This window comes from Eretmochelys imbricata, chromosome 25 (genome assembly GCF_965152235.1).
Source record: "Eretmochelys imbricata isolate rEreImb1 chromosome 25, rEreImb1.hap1, whole genome shotgun sequence".
NCBI classification, from domain to species: Eukaryota; Metazoa; Chordata; order Testudines; family Cheloniidae; genus Eretmochelys; species Eretmochelys imbricata.
This window is the reverse complement of record NC_135596.1, coordinates 6,447,639-6,465,480: the sequence shown is the minus strand read 5'-3', so window position 1 is coordinate 6,465,480 and position 17,842 is coordinate 6,447,639. Positions and strand designations below refer to the sequence as shown.

Below are 17,842 nucleotides of genomic sequence, written 5' to 3'. Positions count from 1 at the left end.
CGGTATTTGGCCACAGGTCGAGCGGCAAATCCCTTCTCTTAGAGAAAGTGCCCGGGATTGTACAGGGCAGACAGGGACTTCCCTGAAAGTCTCACATGTATGGCATTCGGAGGGGTGAGAGGAACAGCTAACCCTGCATTCAAACCACTGATCACAGGGAGTCCACCCCTGTGCAGACCCCACTAAAGCATCCCTTCTGGTTAGGTTTGGACACTTACCCTGCTAGATTCTTCAGAAGGGGATACGACGTTGAATTTCTACTTCCCTGTTTTCCACAGAGCGGCCCAGTCATTACAGGCCTGGTTCTGTCCCCCTTCTCCTTGGGTAGTCATTAACCCCAGGGCACATTAAAAGTAAGATGCTATTTTTGTCTTCTTTTCCCCCATGCTTCAGTCCAATTCAACTCCGGATTTTATTTCTCTTCCCAACCCCTGCCTGTTTTTGGTGAGCCACCTATCCCACCAAGTCTGTATTGCCCCTTTTTCATTCCATCTTTCTGGTGTTTATTTCATTTAAAATGAACAAATACATATGAAACAAGAGGAGAACAAGGGCTGGTCCTGGGATGAGTGCTGGCGGCTGGGCTCCTTTGCTGTATTGCATGAGCGTGTGTGTGCCCCATGGTGGTTCATGCATTAAGGAAAGGTATTGATACGGTACTGGAGTGTCTCCTCGAGGGAGTGGAGATTTCACATTCATTTCACCGGTATGGCAAAGTCAGTTCACTTGTCCTTCAAGGTGCATTACATTCAAGAGCTATTGCAAACCACAGTGAGGAGGTGGGGCAGAGGGGCAGATCACCTCACCCCGTAGGGTCTCTCGGGTTTGGTTATTTGAGTTAAATGAACCTCCTCATGGCCCCCAATGTTTCTGTTCCTCTCCAGGCTTTGGGAAATGAAACAGGGTCTGGCGGCTCCAAGCCTTAGCTCTCTCGCGGGTCGCTGTACTGGAGCTCCGAGTTGAATACTTCCTTGTACAGGGGCGGAAAGTTCATGGCTGTCTCCGGATGCAGAATCCGGAAAAACTCCAACTTGTCCAAGTGCAGGTTGCAGATGGTTTTCATCAAGGGCAGCTTGGAAATCAACTACAGGGGAGAGAAGCAGGGGAAGGAAGTGAGACTTGGGCTTGCGATCAGCATTGCTGTGCACCAGTCACGCCCAAGCTTTGCGGTCACTGGATGGGGCTTCGCTAGCCGTGGCGTGGTGTCATGACAGTGATGCGGCGACAGCGGTGTGAAACCCTGAAGATGGCGTGCTGCGTCTGGGTGACTGCCCCTGGGAATGGACCAGGACTGAGAGGCACCAGGTCAAGCCCCGTTTTGAACCGGTGCAATACATCTATCCTAGATGCTTGCTGTTTTCAGGGGGAAATGATTTGGCTCCCCCTGGATAACCATGCCTGGGAGAATAAAGGGAGCAGCTGGGCTGGTTTTCAACACCCTGAAAATTCTAGGCTGAGGTTTCCCCCTCTTGCTCACTGTCGCGCCTGCCCAATGGTACCATAATCCCTCGATCCTGAGAGTAACAAACGAGCCTTTGCGCTACAGAGGGCTGATACATAAACCTCACCCACACCTGGTACTCGAATCGTAACCCCTCCGTTCTTAACACACAGGCCTCTTGCACTTGAGTGAGAGGAGAACTTCCTTGGCTGGTCCCTGCAGCAGGTTCCACTATAATTAAGCAACAAAGCTCATCCCAGGCTGTGGGAGAAGAACTCTGTGGTGATGCTCTGCCCCCTCCCAGCCCAGGCTGTATGTCATGCCAGAATAAAGCCTCGATGAAGCACTGTTAGCCCTTTCACTCAATGCTAGAGGCCTTGTGCTATGCAGGAAGTCAGGTTAGAAGATTCTAATGGCCTTAACATTTATGGAGTGAGACCTATTCCCGTAGGACCTAGTGAATCCAGCCAATGCAGGAGGATCCCTACGGTCTATCCATGAGGGGCTTTGTCCAGTTTAGTTGTAAATGTCCCCAGGAGTAAGGCTACCCTCCCCCACTGAGAGCCAATCCCACAATACAGTGGTCCTGGGTATCAGGACCATTTTCCCTTGACGTTCAGCCCTTGTTTTTCCTTAGTGCAATTCCACCCCTGTTCCGCCTGGCTGCTCCCAGTCAGCTCCATTACCTTTGAGAGCTTATCCTCGCTGGAGTGTTTCTTCTGGATCTCGTGCTGCAGGGCTATGTAGATCTTGTCCTGGAGCTTCTGCACCTTCTTGGATTCCGTGAGCCAAGGGCGATCTGCGAATCGATAGCCAAAGCTCACGTCAGCCCTGGGAAATGGATCTGAATCCTGCATAGCATGGCAATGCTGCGGGGGAGGGGGTATTTCCTTAACTGATTTTCCGGCCCTTCGTATGCAGGGAGCTACAGGTCAACGCTTTGCTTTGTGATCATTTGCCACCCCCAGTGATGTGTCTTGGCTGGAGAGGGCTCCAAATTCCAGAGCCGGATCTGGTGGGAAGTGGAGAAAAGGGGTTGCGGAGGAGGGGTTTGGGGGATGGGACGCTCAGTACAGCATTTAAGGTTACAAGGATTTTCCACTGGGACGTTGGTCTGACATGCTGCCTCTGTTGGTGGCGAATGCCTGATGCTTGAGAACAGTTTAGCCCCCACTAGTGCCCAATTGTGTACAGGGGCAGTTCTTTCCTGACCCCAGCCGCCATTAGTTTTACACCCTGACGCATGAGAGTTAATTACCCTTGTATACCAGGCTTTGAGGCTTGAAAGAGGAGAGCAAAGTTGGAGAAGGTCAGGATTTTGGAGTGGGATTTCTGTTTAGTACAAGCCTCTTCAACTAAAGGGCTCAGTCCCTCCAGCAAAGAGCTGAACGATATGCAACATGCAAGCAACTTCCCAAGCAACTGCTTTGCCCCTTGAGGGCAACCTCTGCTACCCCTAAAAGCAGCAGAAGCTCACGCTTCAGTCTTGCTCTCCCTGGGGAGTTTTGCCATGGACTCCATCAGCAGCCAGCTCAGCTCCATGCGCTTAATTTGTTCCACCTGACAATGATCTAGTGGGTCTTCAATTTCTCTAATAAGGTTTCGGGTTAACTCTCCCCAGAATCACAGCCAAAACCCTCTCTCCTGGAGCTCGTGGCTCTGCGAGCTCCTTGAATGGAGAACGGACATTGCCATTCGCCTGTCCCCCTCTGCACCTACCTGGAGCGAGCAGGACGGCTGCAGTGAACAGCGCAATCTCCTCGTCCGAGAGCTGTAGCCGGCACAGGTTCCTCCCCAGCTCGAAGACAGCATTGATAAGGTCGTCGCAGCCTAAAGAGAAGACATGGGAACGAGAAGCACATTACGTCCCAGTGCCACAGACCCCTTCACTGCAAGAAATTTGCCTCTGTCCACACAGGGCAACTCCTGCTCACAACGACAGCCAAGTCTCCTGAAGCAGGAGGGGGAAGGGAGTCACTTAGAAGGTTCCCGGAGTCTAAGCAGGCAAATGGGGAGGAACCCAGCCGGTCTCCAGTAAAAGAATCCCTGCATCACAAGCCAAAGGCACTGGGGTGAATGCCACCTCCACATGGCTGGAGCTCATACCCTAGCCATTGTTAGTAGAAATAAGACAAGAAGCGTTCTTCCCCATGCAAGCCGCAAACGCCCTTCTGACAGCAGCCCAAGCAGCCGGCGAGCTTCCATCCAAGTTCTGGCCCAGCCTAGCTCAGGAAAGCCAGGAAGAGCTCAGCCCCACATAGGACACGTCTTCGGCAGGACTAGCTCTTCTGAGAATTCAGCCTTTCAAAACCCACCCACCCCTCCACCAGGCGTGCAAGAAGCGCACAGCACCCTGCAGGGCCACTGAGACCAGCATGGGAAAAGCGCCCCCTAGTGGGCCCCAGTGCCACTTTCTGGAGCACCCTGGAGGTCTCCCCCTCTCCCCCTGGGGATTATAGCCCAAAGATGTATGGCTGCAGGCTTTCTGCACCATTGCCCAGGACAGCTCATAATCTGCCTCCCCGCTCCTATTTGCTATGACCCTGTGAATTCCCCCAAGTTAAGCAGGTGCAGGCTAGATCAGTAGCTGGCGGGGAGACCTGCAAGGACACTGAATGGCTGGTGCTCCAGCAACTGATATTGCCCCATTTGCTCCAGTACAGAACTAGCAGCCCAGGGGGACGCTGTGCTCTACTTTGAATGAGTCTAACTCCGCGGGCCTGCCTAGCACTAGTCGTTTAACGATCCCCTGGCCCTTTTTGCAAGAGTTGGGGTATCAATGCTGACTTGGCAGAAGTCCAACGTTAGTAATTTTGCTCGGCCTCCCTAACCTCTCCTGTGGGTTCAGGCAGAGCCAGCGCTGTTCACTGCCTGCTCTAAGATGTTGTGTAGCGTTGCTGGGGGTTGTTCTACCTCAGAGGGAGTGGCACTGCAGTGGTGGGTTAAATAATCCCTAGATATCTGAACCTCGTAAGGGTGTCTAAGGGATCAGAGAACTAGGGCCCGAACTGTCATTGCCCTACATCAGATCAGAACGGTAGCATTTTAAACCCCCTCTCCACGGGTATAACTGACCATCCAGGCTGGGGTTTGCATAGACACATAAGGGAGCTCGATGTCCAACTCCCAGTAACTGAACTCCCCGATGCATCTTCAAAAATCCCAGCCAGAGTGTGCAGGGGAATGGGGAATCAGGCCTGGCCGTCTGCAAAGTACTTGGAGATCCACAGATGGAAGATGCTAGAGGACGGCTTTGAGCAGGGGGTTGGACTAGATGACCTCCTGAGGTCTCTTCCAACCCTCATCTTCTAGGATTCTACGACTGCAAAAGAGCTTGTTTCATTTGCTCCTGGGACTTTGCAGGTAGGTGCGGAGCCACAAACTGAACATTACGGGGCACGTGAGAGAGAAGCGGCAGGTGAACGTGAAGTAACCAATGTTGTGGTTTATCTCCAACCTCCCCGCCAGTAAAGAATGGGAGAGAAGGGGAAGATCCCAGGAAGCAGACATGACCTAGGGGCAGTACAGAAGCAGTTACCATGGGTGAGAGGACTCAGGGCTCTTTGGGTTGTGCCTTCTCCTTCTGCCCCATCCGTCGGACCAGGTGCTGCCCAGGAGCCATGCTGCTGCTGACGTCAGTGGGAGATCCTGGGGGTGAGTCAAGGCCAAAGTGTGGCCCATGGGCAATATTTCCCCTTAACTGTGTTTAGTGCACCGAGCTGTCAGCCCTGGAGGACAAAGGGCTCCTTCCCCAGCACGCTGCAGCATGGGCAGCAGCAGATGGATTTTTCCGGACACTGCTCCACTGATGTACCTGAAGGGACTGCCTCTCAGGGCTGCGGGGTTTGGCCTCTGCCACCTGTTTGTGAGATTGCCAACAAGGGAAGCCAGCATGGCTCCCGACCCTGCAATTGCATATGCCCAGGCGGAAGCCCTGCACCGCTGCTAATGCCCATTGAAATCACTACACTTTGTTAGCACACGTCCACTAGGACCCAGACTGAGACCCATCAGCTTGTGGCACAAAGAACAACCAGCCATTAGCTGGAGGCACCCAATCTAGGCTGGGGTCAGAATACAGCCTAGAGCCCATTAGCCATTGTCCCATATGCTAGCCAGCCTCTGAGAATATATACCATGGGATTCTGCAAGAAGAAGCACTAGACAGTTATGGGGAGACAGGAGGACAAGACTCAGTGACTTTCATTGTGTTCCTAAATCCCCTAGGTGCTTCTGATGCTCTCCCCCTTACGCCTTGCCATGAAGTTAATGCAGTGACTGGGACCCTTCCTGTAGGATTCACTGCTGTGTGTTCACCATAAGAAGCTTTAAAGAAGAGTCATAAATCCACCCCCATCACCCCGTGAGGACAAAAGCAAACAAACCGGCTCTTACCAAGCGACTTGAATATCTGCATGCCACCGTATTTCCCCTCGAAGAGCACCGTGTTATTTAAAGGGTTGAATGCCCGAATCATTCGGATCAGAAGCACTTCCAGGCAACCTAATGCAGGCAGAAAGATAACAGACCATGAGGAGGAGGAGGGAAAGGAGGAGGGTAAGGGAGCATTTCCGTCATCCAAGGACAAAAAAAAAAAAAAAAAATCCAGACCAACAACCCCACCATCCGCAATTCAAGTGTAAATTCCAAATGATTTTTTAAAAAGAGTTTAAAAAATCCCAATTTTGTTTTTTTAAAGAGCAACTTGTGACCATGATATTTCAACAAAGGGAAATATGACCTAGTCGGTTAGCAACGGAAAGCACAGAGATCAAATGGTCAATGTAATGGTGGATTACAAAGAAAGGAGAAGGTAAAAAAAAATTTAAAAATGGAAGGAAGACATGAAGAGGTTGGTTAGATTCCATGCACTAAGACATATAAACTAGGCAGCATTTGGTTTTAAGTGAAGCAACCTGCATGGAACTTGGAGGGAGAAGCATGGGTTGCAGGAGGGAAGACATTGGTGGAGGAACCAATGCAGGTTGCTATATAAACAGATGTAGCCAGGAGGTGCCCAGCTATCTGTATTATCTCTCTCAGCCATGCGCAGCGGCAGGGTGGACGTGGGGTGTGAGGGCAGTGTGCAGTACTAGATAGTGTGGCCGTGCTCTAGGAAGTTGGGTTCCTGTGGGATGACTAACCCAAGATTGCACAGCTTGCAGGTAGCCTGCACTGAAGACACGGCCTGATTCTCCATCACGCCTCCATCACCTTGTGTGGTGGTTTATATTTGGGTAAAATGGACGGATGCTTTTCCCTGGTGTAAATGGCAGTGCAATTGAGAATCAGACCCGGGGGAGCTTAACACCAAATTTTGGCTCCCCAATCCCACAGTCTGATCTGCTAGCATGGACCTGACTGTAGGATCGGGGCCTTCATGTGTGAAAATCTACCAGGAAGGGAGTGTCGGAGACAGTACACGTGGTGCGAGCTCTCAATGGTAAATGACCATCAGTACGCAATCAGAAAGCACACTGGATTGGCTGCAGGCCCCAGGGTCAGAGGCTCCTCCTTCACCTTTCCTCCTCAGTAGCAAAAGTGCACAGATGTTCCTGTACTTCTGCTATAGTTTATAAATGGCAGTGAAAGCAGGGTTTGCATTTTAAGCCAGTCCCGATGTGCTGGGATTGCACCAGCGCTTGATGAAAACAAAAAACTAATTTGGGACTTCGGAGTGGAACACAAAAGTGAAATCGATTAATCTGTTCCCCCCGCCCCAAGAGCAGAATATAGCACAGAAAGCCAGTGAGTACCATCCACTCTCTTAAGTGCACCAAGGGGTTGTTAGAAACCTAGGGGATTTGTTTCTCTGTTTGCTGGTTCTTAAAAAGAACAACTTTTAACCTGGCACTTTCCCGGTAAGATTCACTGCCCTTAAAACAAAACAACAACAAAACAATGGACAGCTGGACGTAAGCTAGCATCCAGCCATAAGGAAGCGCCCCTACCAATTCAAATCGGCTGCTAAGAGTCCATCAACAGTTTTTGTGTGCCACAAGGGACCTGTAACATTGGCTGAATGAACAACTGCAGCTTCCTCATTTGGACCTGATCCCATTCGAGTCAATGGAAAACTCTCCTTGACTTCAGTGGGTGCAGGACTTTCCTTCAAGGGAGTGACCTTGCTGATGCAATGCAGACCAGGGCCAGCTTTGTGATCTGAGAACCTGAAGGCTTGGAGACAATCACTGTGGCACTTTTGCTACTTGGACCTCTGCCTCTTTGGGGCAGGACAACATCTTGCACAGGGGGACCCGATCTGTGAGTGGGGCTCGAAGGCCCTCCTGCCACCCACATCAGAAATAATAATAATAAAAGTGGTTTCTCGGCTTGGCTCTGGCTGCTGGGATATTTCTAGAGGGGAGAAGGTCAGAGCAGTCGCTTTAGAGTTCAGAGCGGACCAGTAGTTGTAGTAATGAGAAATTTGACCCACCAGCGTGGGGTTAGTGTCTGAGCCGTTCAGGAAAGGAGTCTTAATTCCCAGGGAAACGTAGACAAGAACAAAGAACGTGTCATTTTCACTGATATTTTTCTTCAAAAGTTTTCTGGGTGTTCAATTAAAAATTTCAGTAACATCCGACAATTCCTAGGGAAATTTCCACTTTGACGAAAAAGCCATTTTTTGTTCGCAACACCCCCTTCCGCCGTTGCAAAGGAAAAATTCCAACCAGCTTTAGTTAGTGCCTGAGAGCTGGAAGGTGAAACTGACTAGAAACCCAGGGCCTGATTCTTTAGTACTTCTGGACGGTTATTTACACCAGTGCCAAGTGCTGCCGGATCACAGTGGGATCATTTTATACCCGCTGTGCGCTGGCAAGAGAGAATCCGTGCTATGCAGGCCTAAAAGTGTATAAAGCAGCCAGCATTGTCACTACAACATTTATACAGTGCTGCAGATGTGTAGGGCACTGCTCAGACGTTCACTAAGTTACCCTCACAACACCCCTGGGAGGTAGGTATGGGAAACTGAGGCACGGAGAGGGGACGCGATTTGCCCCGTGAGTCATTGGCTGAATCAGTATTAGAACTCAGGTCCTTTCAGACTCTACGAGGGCAAAGATACCAAAGAGACGGATGCTGTGAGAACGAGCTAGATTCACAGGGGTTTTCAGAAGGGCTGAGGATCTTCAGCACCCACTGACACAGCTCGAGTTGGAACACTGCTGAAGATCAGGGCCCTAGGAGGCAGAGATGGAAGAGACTTATCAGGTCTCATCCAGGATTATCGGGGCAGAATCGTTCCCTTCTGTCTATTCCTCGGTGGTCGTGGGGTGTGAGGGAGATCCCCAGAGGTTAAGAGGTTGGAGCTGGAAGCTGCAGTGAGACAAACCTGGTGCCCCCCAAGATCCCAACACCCCTGTACTTGTGGGGAGCGGGAGGGCATTGAAAACCAGACCTGGATCCAAAATCTGCCACTTTCTCTGAGCTTCCTAATGAGCCAAAGCGAAACTCTGGATCTGAACCCCTCCAAACCTGGTGGGGCTGAACTCCAGACCTGGACATTAATAGTTAAGCCCATCTACATGCAGGACCTTTAATAAAGGTGGGCCTGGGAAGGGGGAAGCTTGGTGAGCAGGGGGGAATGTGCTTTCCCCTGACTCTGCTAATCCCGGAGCATTCCCAGCCTGGCACCCTGGGGCGCGTTACCTCTGGAGGTTAAGGACCATCCAGGCTGTGGCTCTATAAGATCCTTCACGTTTCCTGTTCTCTCTCCCTTACCCAGCACCACCAGCTTCTGGTTGTGATCAGGAAGAGGCCAGGCAGGAAGATGCGTCTCCAAGCTGCCCAGGCCACCAGGCTGACGGCAGAGAGGCTGCTCACGGCATGGCCCACTCTATGTGTGTGAGACACACCTCGGGGATACCTCCTTCTCTCCAGGAAGGGGAGGGTGCTGGGAGGTGCCCCTACTCCATAGCTCTTCCCAAGCAGGAGAGCCAGTGAGGAGGCTCTTGAGCTGGGTGCCCCATGCTGTGAGATACCCCCTGGGCCTCCCACTATTACCAGTGGGATCTGAGGGACTCCCCCATTGGCTCTGGGCTCCAGCTCCTGCCAGTTCTTTGGATCCTCCTCCCCATCCACTCCACCTGCCCACAGTGGGAAGTGGGACCTGCATGTGTCATGGGGTGGGAGATTCAGAGGGGCAGCGGGGCTCAGTGTGTGCTAAGAAGATGAGCCATACCCACCTCAGCCCGGAGATAAGAGTGAGGAAGAAGGAGGGATGCAGACGGCAGGGGAAGGAGGAGGGTGGGGGTGAGTAAGAGGGAGAAGTGTTGGTGAGGGACAGAGAGAACGGAGGAAGGGAAAGGCAGAGCAGAGAAGGGAAGGAACGAGGAAGTGGCCCTGTGGACGCCCCCGTGTTGAAATCCCAGGCTGAGCCTCCAGAAGGTTGGACTAGAAGACCTCCTGAGGTCTCTTCCAACCCTAATCTTCTATGAGGCGCAGCACGGTGGGGAGAAGGCGGCTTTCAGCCATTCTTCAATGTGGGCTGCTCTGGGAATGGCCAGGATGTAAATCAGAGCAGCCCCAAGGGGCTCGAACGTACAGCAGCCTCTGGAGAGCAGCTTATGGGCTTCTCCATAGACCAGAGCAGCCCAGAGTCTCCATAGTGCCCTGTGCTAAATGGCCCTGAAGCCTCCCACACTGGCTCCACCCCCTCCCAACCTAGCCCCGCCCCCACGCAGCACTGAGGTTCCGATGGGGGCATGTAAGAGGACCTGTGCTTCCTGGGAACAAGGCCAGGGGCCAGACTGTCTATCAGTGCCTAGAAGTCTGGGGGGGATTTTGCCACCCCAGCAGGGCGCAGGGAGGAACCTGTCTGCGCGGTGGGGTCCATCTCCCCGCTCTCTCACCTGCTTTGAGGAGGATGATCTGGTCGTTCTGGCAGAGCTCCATGAAGCCGTCGATGCGCTTGGCGAACTCCACCACGTACTGAATGGCGTTGGAGATCTGCAGGGAGCACTGCTGCCACATGGTCTCGCAGCTCTGCGAGCACAACAGGGGAGCATCAGGCACAGCCCGCTCCCTTCCATGCATCACCCCCGCCCAGGCCACAGGGGACCAAGCACGGGGGCTCCTTTTTGTACAGTGCCATCCTGCGGGGTGCGCTGCGTGGGGTTCAGCACCCCGCCCCCCAGAATGCACACCTCCACCCGCAAATCTTCATGCATCTCCCTTCCCATGGTGTTCAACTCCCGCTGAAATCCAAGGCGTCCCTGGGCCATTTGCTCCATCCCAAGACAGAATCGAAGCGGGGGTGGGAAAAATAAGCAGTGGTTCTCTCCCAGGTGCCACTCACTAACTAAGCTCCGCCCACTGGTCACCAAAATGAGACTCTGCTCGCAGTGGATCTTCATAATATGATGGATCTGCCTCTTTTTTGCTTTGATCAGCCATTTAAATTGGCCATCATTAAACTTCAGAGTGAACAACCCCTTGAAATAGACAGGGGCTTCACGGAGCCCTTAAAGGCAGTCTTTCAAGCAGCCTGCAGACTCAAGCAGACATGGCTTCAGCCGTGACACTCGGTTCTGGGACATTACGTCTATTTCACAATATTAAGTGTAAAGGCATCTGGTTCCCTCCCCTCCGCAAAATGTTAGCTTGGATTTTGGAGCTCAAGGAGATAGCTTCCGGAAAGAGCCCTGCCTTGCTGGGACCCAATCTGGTTCATCCCTGTCTCCACTCTCCTGCCCCACTAGGTGATGGTCTGGAACGCCAGGGTACGTAGTCTGGGGATTCTGCCCCACCAACCTTAGGGCATGTGTACCCCCAGCCACAAATCTGTGCTCCTCCACCCGCAGATCCACGCCAGGGGGTTCTGCCCCTAACCGCAGGGCGTGCTCAGCCCCATGAGGCAGTGACAGCATCCTCATCACAGCCGATATCCCTTCCCCAACCCCATCCCCATCCCACTCCCGGGGCACCACGTATGATGCAGCTGGCACCATGACGAGCTCCCGTACGTGTGCCCTGACCCGGGAGAGATTAGTGCTGGGGATTGGGTATCTAGAGCAGCCTGTTGTGTGGGGCAGTGAGGCACGGACCCCGGGGACTGGTAGGAAGCAAGGGGAAGTTACCTTGTTCTGCAAGCTCCTGATCTCCTCCTGGGTGTACAGCATCCACGCTAGCGTCTTGAGCTCCTCCGTCGTGTACTGGCAGGTCTCCAGGTGGGACTTGACTACGTTCTGGGCGATGCGGTCTGCCGAAGTAAGCACAAAGCGCAGCTGAGACTCAGGGCCTGGGAGACAGGGCATTGCCTGCTACAGGGGCAGACAGGCTTCCTCGAAGACAGAGCAGCCCCAGGGCTCCTGGCGCGTTGCGAGCATGGCCTCTCAGCTACGAAGAGGCCCGGGAGTGTCAAGTGATGAACTGTCACATGTCTACATGTGCCACTGCCTTCTCTTGGGTGGAGTCAGAACTGATCAGGCTGTGTGCCTTAGGCCCTATAGTGACAGCGGGGATTCTCCTTAGCTCAGGTGCAAGGAGCCTTGTGCTTTCAGAGCAGGAGGATCTGGGGTCTACCCTTCTACAAAGTTCTTAGCTGCCTGGGGTTTGTTACAGGATTTGTGTGTTGTGAGTGACTGGAATTCAGGCAGTTGGCTGACCGGAGGGTACGGGCTGGACTGCAGCTTAGCAGGGTGTGGGGCATGTTCTGGGTCTCAAGAACACTACGAGCTGAGTTTGGGGGGACTATTTTCCTCCTGCCGCTGCTCAGTTCTGGTGGGAGTGGGAGAGGACAGTTCCTGCCACAGCTGCCCTATCCCCCCCAAGGGCTTTCCTGCCCCTTGGGAGGACAGGGAAAGGGGTTGAGGGGCTGCAGACCAGTCTTAGAGCTTCTTCTCCATCCTTGTAGCTGGGGCTGCACTAGTCCTGCATGGACACACACTCCCAGAGTGGGGCACTTTAGGTGGCTGGGTGCCAGACTCACGGGGAGGGGACTGCAGGAGGCTCTAGGAGAGAGCAGGACCAGAGACTGGGAGTCCCCACTTTATCTTCCGCTATCAGCAAGTAGCCCCCTGTTTAGGGCAGGCCCACATGACATGATAGCCTACTACTGTTCCCCACTAGAAGAAATGCTCCTTTAGCTGAAGCAGTAGAGACCTGCGCTTTCAGTGCTGAAGGTCTGGGGGTCAGCCCTACCTATGGGTGATTGCTCTGAGCCCTGCAAAATTCAGCTCATGCCTTCTCTTATGACTGGGGTTGCGGGGGGGGGGTGGTGGTGGTGGTACTGACCGATCTCGAGCATCGAAATGTCCGAGGCGAGCTGGCTGCCCTCCAGGGTGCTGTGGTCAAAGAGGCCGGGCTCCAGCATCAGCTCGTAGATGGACTCCTGCTTGATGAGCTTGGCATCGCTCACGTCCACGCTGGACTGGTCGGGCGAGGGCTGGGCCGAGGTCAGGAGGTCGAGGTTGTAGTAAGCGCTGCCTCCCTCGGGGGTGAGGGGGAAGTCGAAGAGGAGCCCGTCCGACAGCGGGGAGATGTCGTCCAGGTCCGAGACCCCGCTGCTCACGCTGGTGGGGTAGACCCGGGCCAGGGCCTCGGAGTCGTCCTTGGAGACGCCGTTCTGCTCCTGGCTCTGCTGGTGCTTCTGCACCTCGGCATACAAGCTGTCCCGCTGCTTCTTGGACATGCGGCCGAACTTCACCGCTGGGGAGAAGGAAGCAGGGCCAGTGGGCTTGGGCGAATGGATGGGGCCCAGTGGCCAATGAAGGGTTAACAACAACGCCACTTCCCCCAGGCGGGGCCAAAGGAGTAGGAGGGGGGCAGGGCAATGCCCCTGAGGCTCCAGGGCTGGGGTGATTATTTTGGTTCATTCTGATGATGGGATTCTTCCCTCCTTTGGTAAGCAGCAGCGAGCAGAGCCCCCAGCTGGGATCAGGGCCCCCACCTTGGTAGGCGCTGAGCACACAGACTGGGGGACAGTCCCTGCTCTGACGAGACTTACCCCAGGTCCCTGGCACTGCCAGGGATCCAGGAGTCCTGGCTCACAGCCCTATTACTATTTCCCACTGAGTGGCCCAGCCCGCAACTCCCCGGTCCCCCAGGGGCCCCGCCGCCCCCCAGGCCTTGGGAGCAGACTCACCATCACGCGACATGCCCAGTGCCAGACATTTCTGTAGGCGGCAATGTTGGCACCGGTTCCGGTTGGTCCGGTCGATCAGGCAGTTCCTCTGGCGCGAGCAGGAGTAGCTGGCGTTATTCTGCTGGCTTCTCCGGAAGAAGCCCTGCGTGGGAAGGAGGATGGTTCAAAACCGGGGGAGGGGGCGGGGAATCCCCCACATGGTCTCCACCTGCCTGGGGAGTGACTGGAGGAGGGGGTCTTCCAAGGGTAGGGACGGAAAAGGCCCAGTGGGGGCACCTGGCCCAGCCCAAGCTCGTTCCTGGGGAGACAGTCTCTTGCGCTTTGTCCAGCCATGGCCCACGCAGAGGGAACCAGGGGCTGTCACAGAGTGCGGAGGGAGCAATGCCGGACCCAGGGAAGGGGCGAATGGGTGGGGGAGGGCACTAGGCCAGCAATGGTGCTGGTAGGATGGTGACCAGAGCCAGGGAGGTGCCATGAGATTTGTCCCCAAGCAGCTCAACCAGGGTATCCGGCTCCTGCCCGGCAATGCGCCTAGGCTGGGACCTTCAATGGGAGCTGGTGTCTAGCCGGCATAGGCGCTTTTGGAAACCTCTGCCTCAGCACTGGGCGTGCAGACGGCTCATGCCAAAGAGGTGTGTAAACCAAGGCCACCATCCCCTGAATCACTGGGCTGAGAATGCCCAACTCATTACACTTGCTGAATGCCAGGGCCGGACATAACCCATCGCTTACCTTACAGCCTTCGCAGGTGATGACACCATAGTGAATCCCTGAAGACTTGTCTCCGCAGATCTTACATGGGATCACTTCGATTTGGGCTGCAGCAGGGAGGGGAACAAAACAGACAAGCCCAGGTCAGTTCACTGTGGCCTCTCTCTCTAGGGACCAGAGCAGTTAAGACACTTGGCCCCTGTGTGGAGACAGGGTCCTCACAGAGCTTTACATTGACGAAACCTTCTGGGAGGTGGGTAGCATCATCCCCATCTTGAGGGAAACTGAGGCACACAGCAGGGCTGTGACTTGCCCAAGGTCACCCAGCAGGCCAGTAACGGAGCTGGGAACAGAACCCAGGTCTGCCAACGCTGTGCTCTAGTCAGTAGATCCCACTGTCTACACCAGGGGTGGCCAACCTGGGGCTCCGGAGCCACACGCGGCTCTTCAGATGTTAATATGCGGCTCCTTGTCTAGGCACCGACTCTGGGGCTGGAGCTACAGGTGTTAACTTTCCAATGTGCTCAACCCCTGGCTCTGCCCCAGGCCCTGCCCCCACTCCCCCCCTTCCTACCCCGTCCCCTGAGCCTGCCGTGCCCTCGCTCCTCCCCCCAGAGCTGCCTGCACACCACAAAACAGCTGATCAGGAGATGCAGGGAGGAGGGGCAGGCGGGGCTGCCGGTGGGCGGGAGGCACTGGGAGGTGGAGCTGATGGGGGGCTGCTGACGTGTTACTGTGGCTCTTTGGCAATGTCCATTGGTAAATTCTGGCTCCTTCTCAGGCTCAGGTTGGCCACCCCTGGTTTAAACCCTCCGAAATGATCCTCTTAAGAGTCCAGCCCTCCTGCTCCGCGCGCTCCTGGGAAACGAGCAACACCATCTACTCAGCTGAGCAAGCAGCCGCTCTCTTCCCAGCCTCACGCCAAGCACCGCAAGACCCCGCCTAGGCCCCGTTCCAAGTAGCCACAGAATCCCCTCCAGGTTTTCCTCTTCCTTATTCCTGATGGTGAGTGAGGAGGCTGAGGGACTCATTGACACTTGGCTTGATTCTGTACCTGTACTGGCCGCACTTATAGTCACGGGTGGATCTGAGCACTCAGAAGGAACGGATCTCTGCCTGCCTGGATCCCACACACCTGCCCTGGCTGGGTCTCCTTGCAGGGACTGAACCCTGGAACCTCTGGATCCAAAAGCCCATATTAAACATCCAGACCTGCTCCACCCCATAGTGGGAGACAAAGCCACGCACTGTGCTAGCTTGAGGTACACACCCAGGTGCTGTCTGTCTGCAGCACTTAAATGGCCACTTTTCTCCATCTTTTTTATGGCAGGCTGGCAGCCTTTCACGTATTTGGAGACCTCTTAATCTCCTCTTTTCCAAACTAAACATACCCAGTTCCTTCAGCCTTTGCTCATATGGTTTGCGTTCCATCCCTTTGATCATCTTGGTCGTTCACCTCTGGATCCTCTCCCGTTTCTCTACATCCTTTCTATACCCTGCTGACCAAAACTGGACACTCTTCTCCAGCTGCGACCTAACCCGTGCCAAGTAGAGTGGTACTATCACCTCCCGTGGCTTGCATGCTCTGCCTCTGGTAATGCAACCTAAAATTGCATTTGCTTTTTTTGCAACAGCATCGCATGGCTGGCTCCGCTTGAGGTGGTGATCCACCCCAACTCCCAGGGCCTTGCGCAGCCCTTGCCCTCAACAGCATGGAAGCCCTGAGTGGTACAGATGGACAAGCATTACAGACTGTTGGGGCAGCGTTCTCGGTAGCGGGGACTGCAGGGGATCCAGAACCTGGGTGACCTGCCTATGCAGGATATAATACAAGAGCAGAGGACGAATCAGTACAGTGAAGAGGGCTGCAATTCCCCACATGCTCAGGGGATGGCAGTGAAGTGCTGTTCCCAGCCATTAGGAGCTCTAGGGTGGATTACAGCTGGGTGGGCATGTGAGGGGAGAGGTCTCTTGCAGCAAGGCAAGGACAAGGATTTCACAGCTCAGCTGCACAGAGACTCCCTGTCCCCTGACGCCCAACACCCACCCCTCCAGAGCCACATCTGCCTGTGCTGAAACTGGTTCCCCAACCCTCCCCATAGCTACCAGTTCCTGGCACAGGGCTGCCTTGCATGTCCCGGACACGGGGTAGCGTGCTAGGTGTGCCAGCAAGCCCTGGTGGTGCTTCAAACCCTAGGCCTCCTTATCCTGGGTGGGCCCCCATTGTGTGCACACACAGCTAGCAGGGAAGGGTCTGGCAGGGGAGAAAGGGGGCAGGTCCCAGAGGCCATGAGTGTAGTTAGTTGGAGGCACCCAGGGACTGGATATCACCAGTCAAAGGCAACAGAGAATGCAGCAGGGTGGCCCCGTGGAGCAGGAATTTCCACGTCCCCTGTAAGCGTCCCCAGTGTGGCAAGAGGGAGGGCTGGGCTGGGCTGGATCTAAAAGAGCTTGGCTTGTTTAGCCTAAGTAAAAGCAGGCCGAGGGGAGAGCTGATTGCTCTCTATAAATACATCAGAGGGATAAATACCACACAGGGAGAGGATTATTTAAGTTAAGCGCCAATGTGGACACAAGAATAAATGGAGATAAACTGGCCATCAACAAGTTTAGGCTCGAAATCAGGTGAAGGTTTCTAACCATCAGAGGAGTGAAGTCCTGGAACAGCCTTCCCAGGGGGGCAGTGGGGGAAAAAAACCCCTAACTGGCTTCAAGCGTGAGATTGATAAGTTTCTGGAGGGGATGGTCTGAAGGGACTGCCTACAATGGCGTGTGGCCCATCGGCGACGGCCAGTAGCAAAAATCCCCAACGGCTGGAGAGGGACACTAGACGGGGAGGGCTTTGAGTTACTGTAGATAATTCTCTCCCAGGTGTCTGCCTGGCGGGTCTTGCCCACATGCTCAGGGTTTAACCGATCGCCATATGTGGGGTTGGGAAGGAATTTCCCCCCAGGTCAGACTGGCAGAGACCCTGGGGGTTTTTCGCCTTCCTTTGCACCATGGGGCCCCGGTCACTTGCAGGTTTAAACTAGTGTAAGTGGTGGATTCTCTGTAACTTGAAGTCATTTAACCATGATTTGAAGACGTCAGTAACTCAGCCAGAGGCTGGGGGTCTCTTCCAGGAGGCTCTATAGTCTGCAATGTGCAGGAGATCAGACTAGGTGATCATGATCGTCCCTCTGACCTACAGGGGAGCCTGGACTGAGGCTGCTGGACACAGACAGACCCTGTGGTCCTCTCTGCCTGTCCAGCTGGCAGCCTAGAGTCACTACACAGGGCAGCCCTAAGGCCCAGCCTGGATTTGGCAGCCACGGATTGGGATTGCTGACTGCACTGTCATTCCGGGGGCACTGCCAGCGAGCCTGGTCCCCACCGTATGTCAAACTACCCCTCCAAGCCCTTTCTACCTGCAGCCCTTAGTGTCCTGGGGTGCCACCTGGTGTTTGTGGGGGTGGCGCCTTTCATGCCATCTCTGCTGGTTTGCTCGTCACGTGGGTAGAGCACTCAGACTCCAGTGACCTGGGTTCTAGCCCCAGCTCTGCTGCTGGGTGACCTTGGGCAAGCCATCTCCCCTCCTCCTGCCTCAGTTTCCTCATGTGCAAAAT

At 54.5% G+C, this 17,842-nt stretch overlaps 1 protein-coding gene across 1 annotated transcript; it reads right to left on the bottom strand.

Annotated features, from left to right (window-relative positions):
• Positions 1 to 479: 479 nt before the first annotated feature.
• On the bottom strand, positions 480 to 14,369 carry LOC144280191 (nuclear receptor ROR-beta-like; the record flags this gene model as incomplete). Its single annotated transcript, XM_077842027.1, has 9 exons — positions 480 to 1,084; positions 2,128 to 2,240; positions 3,161 to 3,271; positions 5,837 to 5,944; positions 10,294 to 10,426; positions 11,521 to 11,642; positions 12,677 to 13,090; positions 13,527 to 13,668; positions 14,259 to 14,369. Coding segments are annotated over 9 exons (1,416 nt in total), but the record flags the coding sequence as incomplete, so codon positions are not given.
• Positions 14,370 to 17,842: the final 3,473 nt, after the last annotated feature.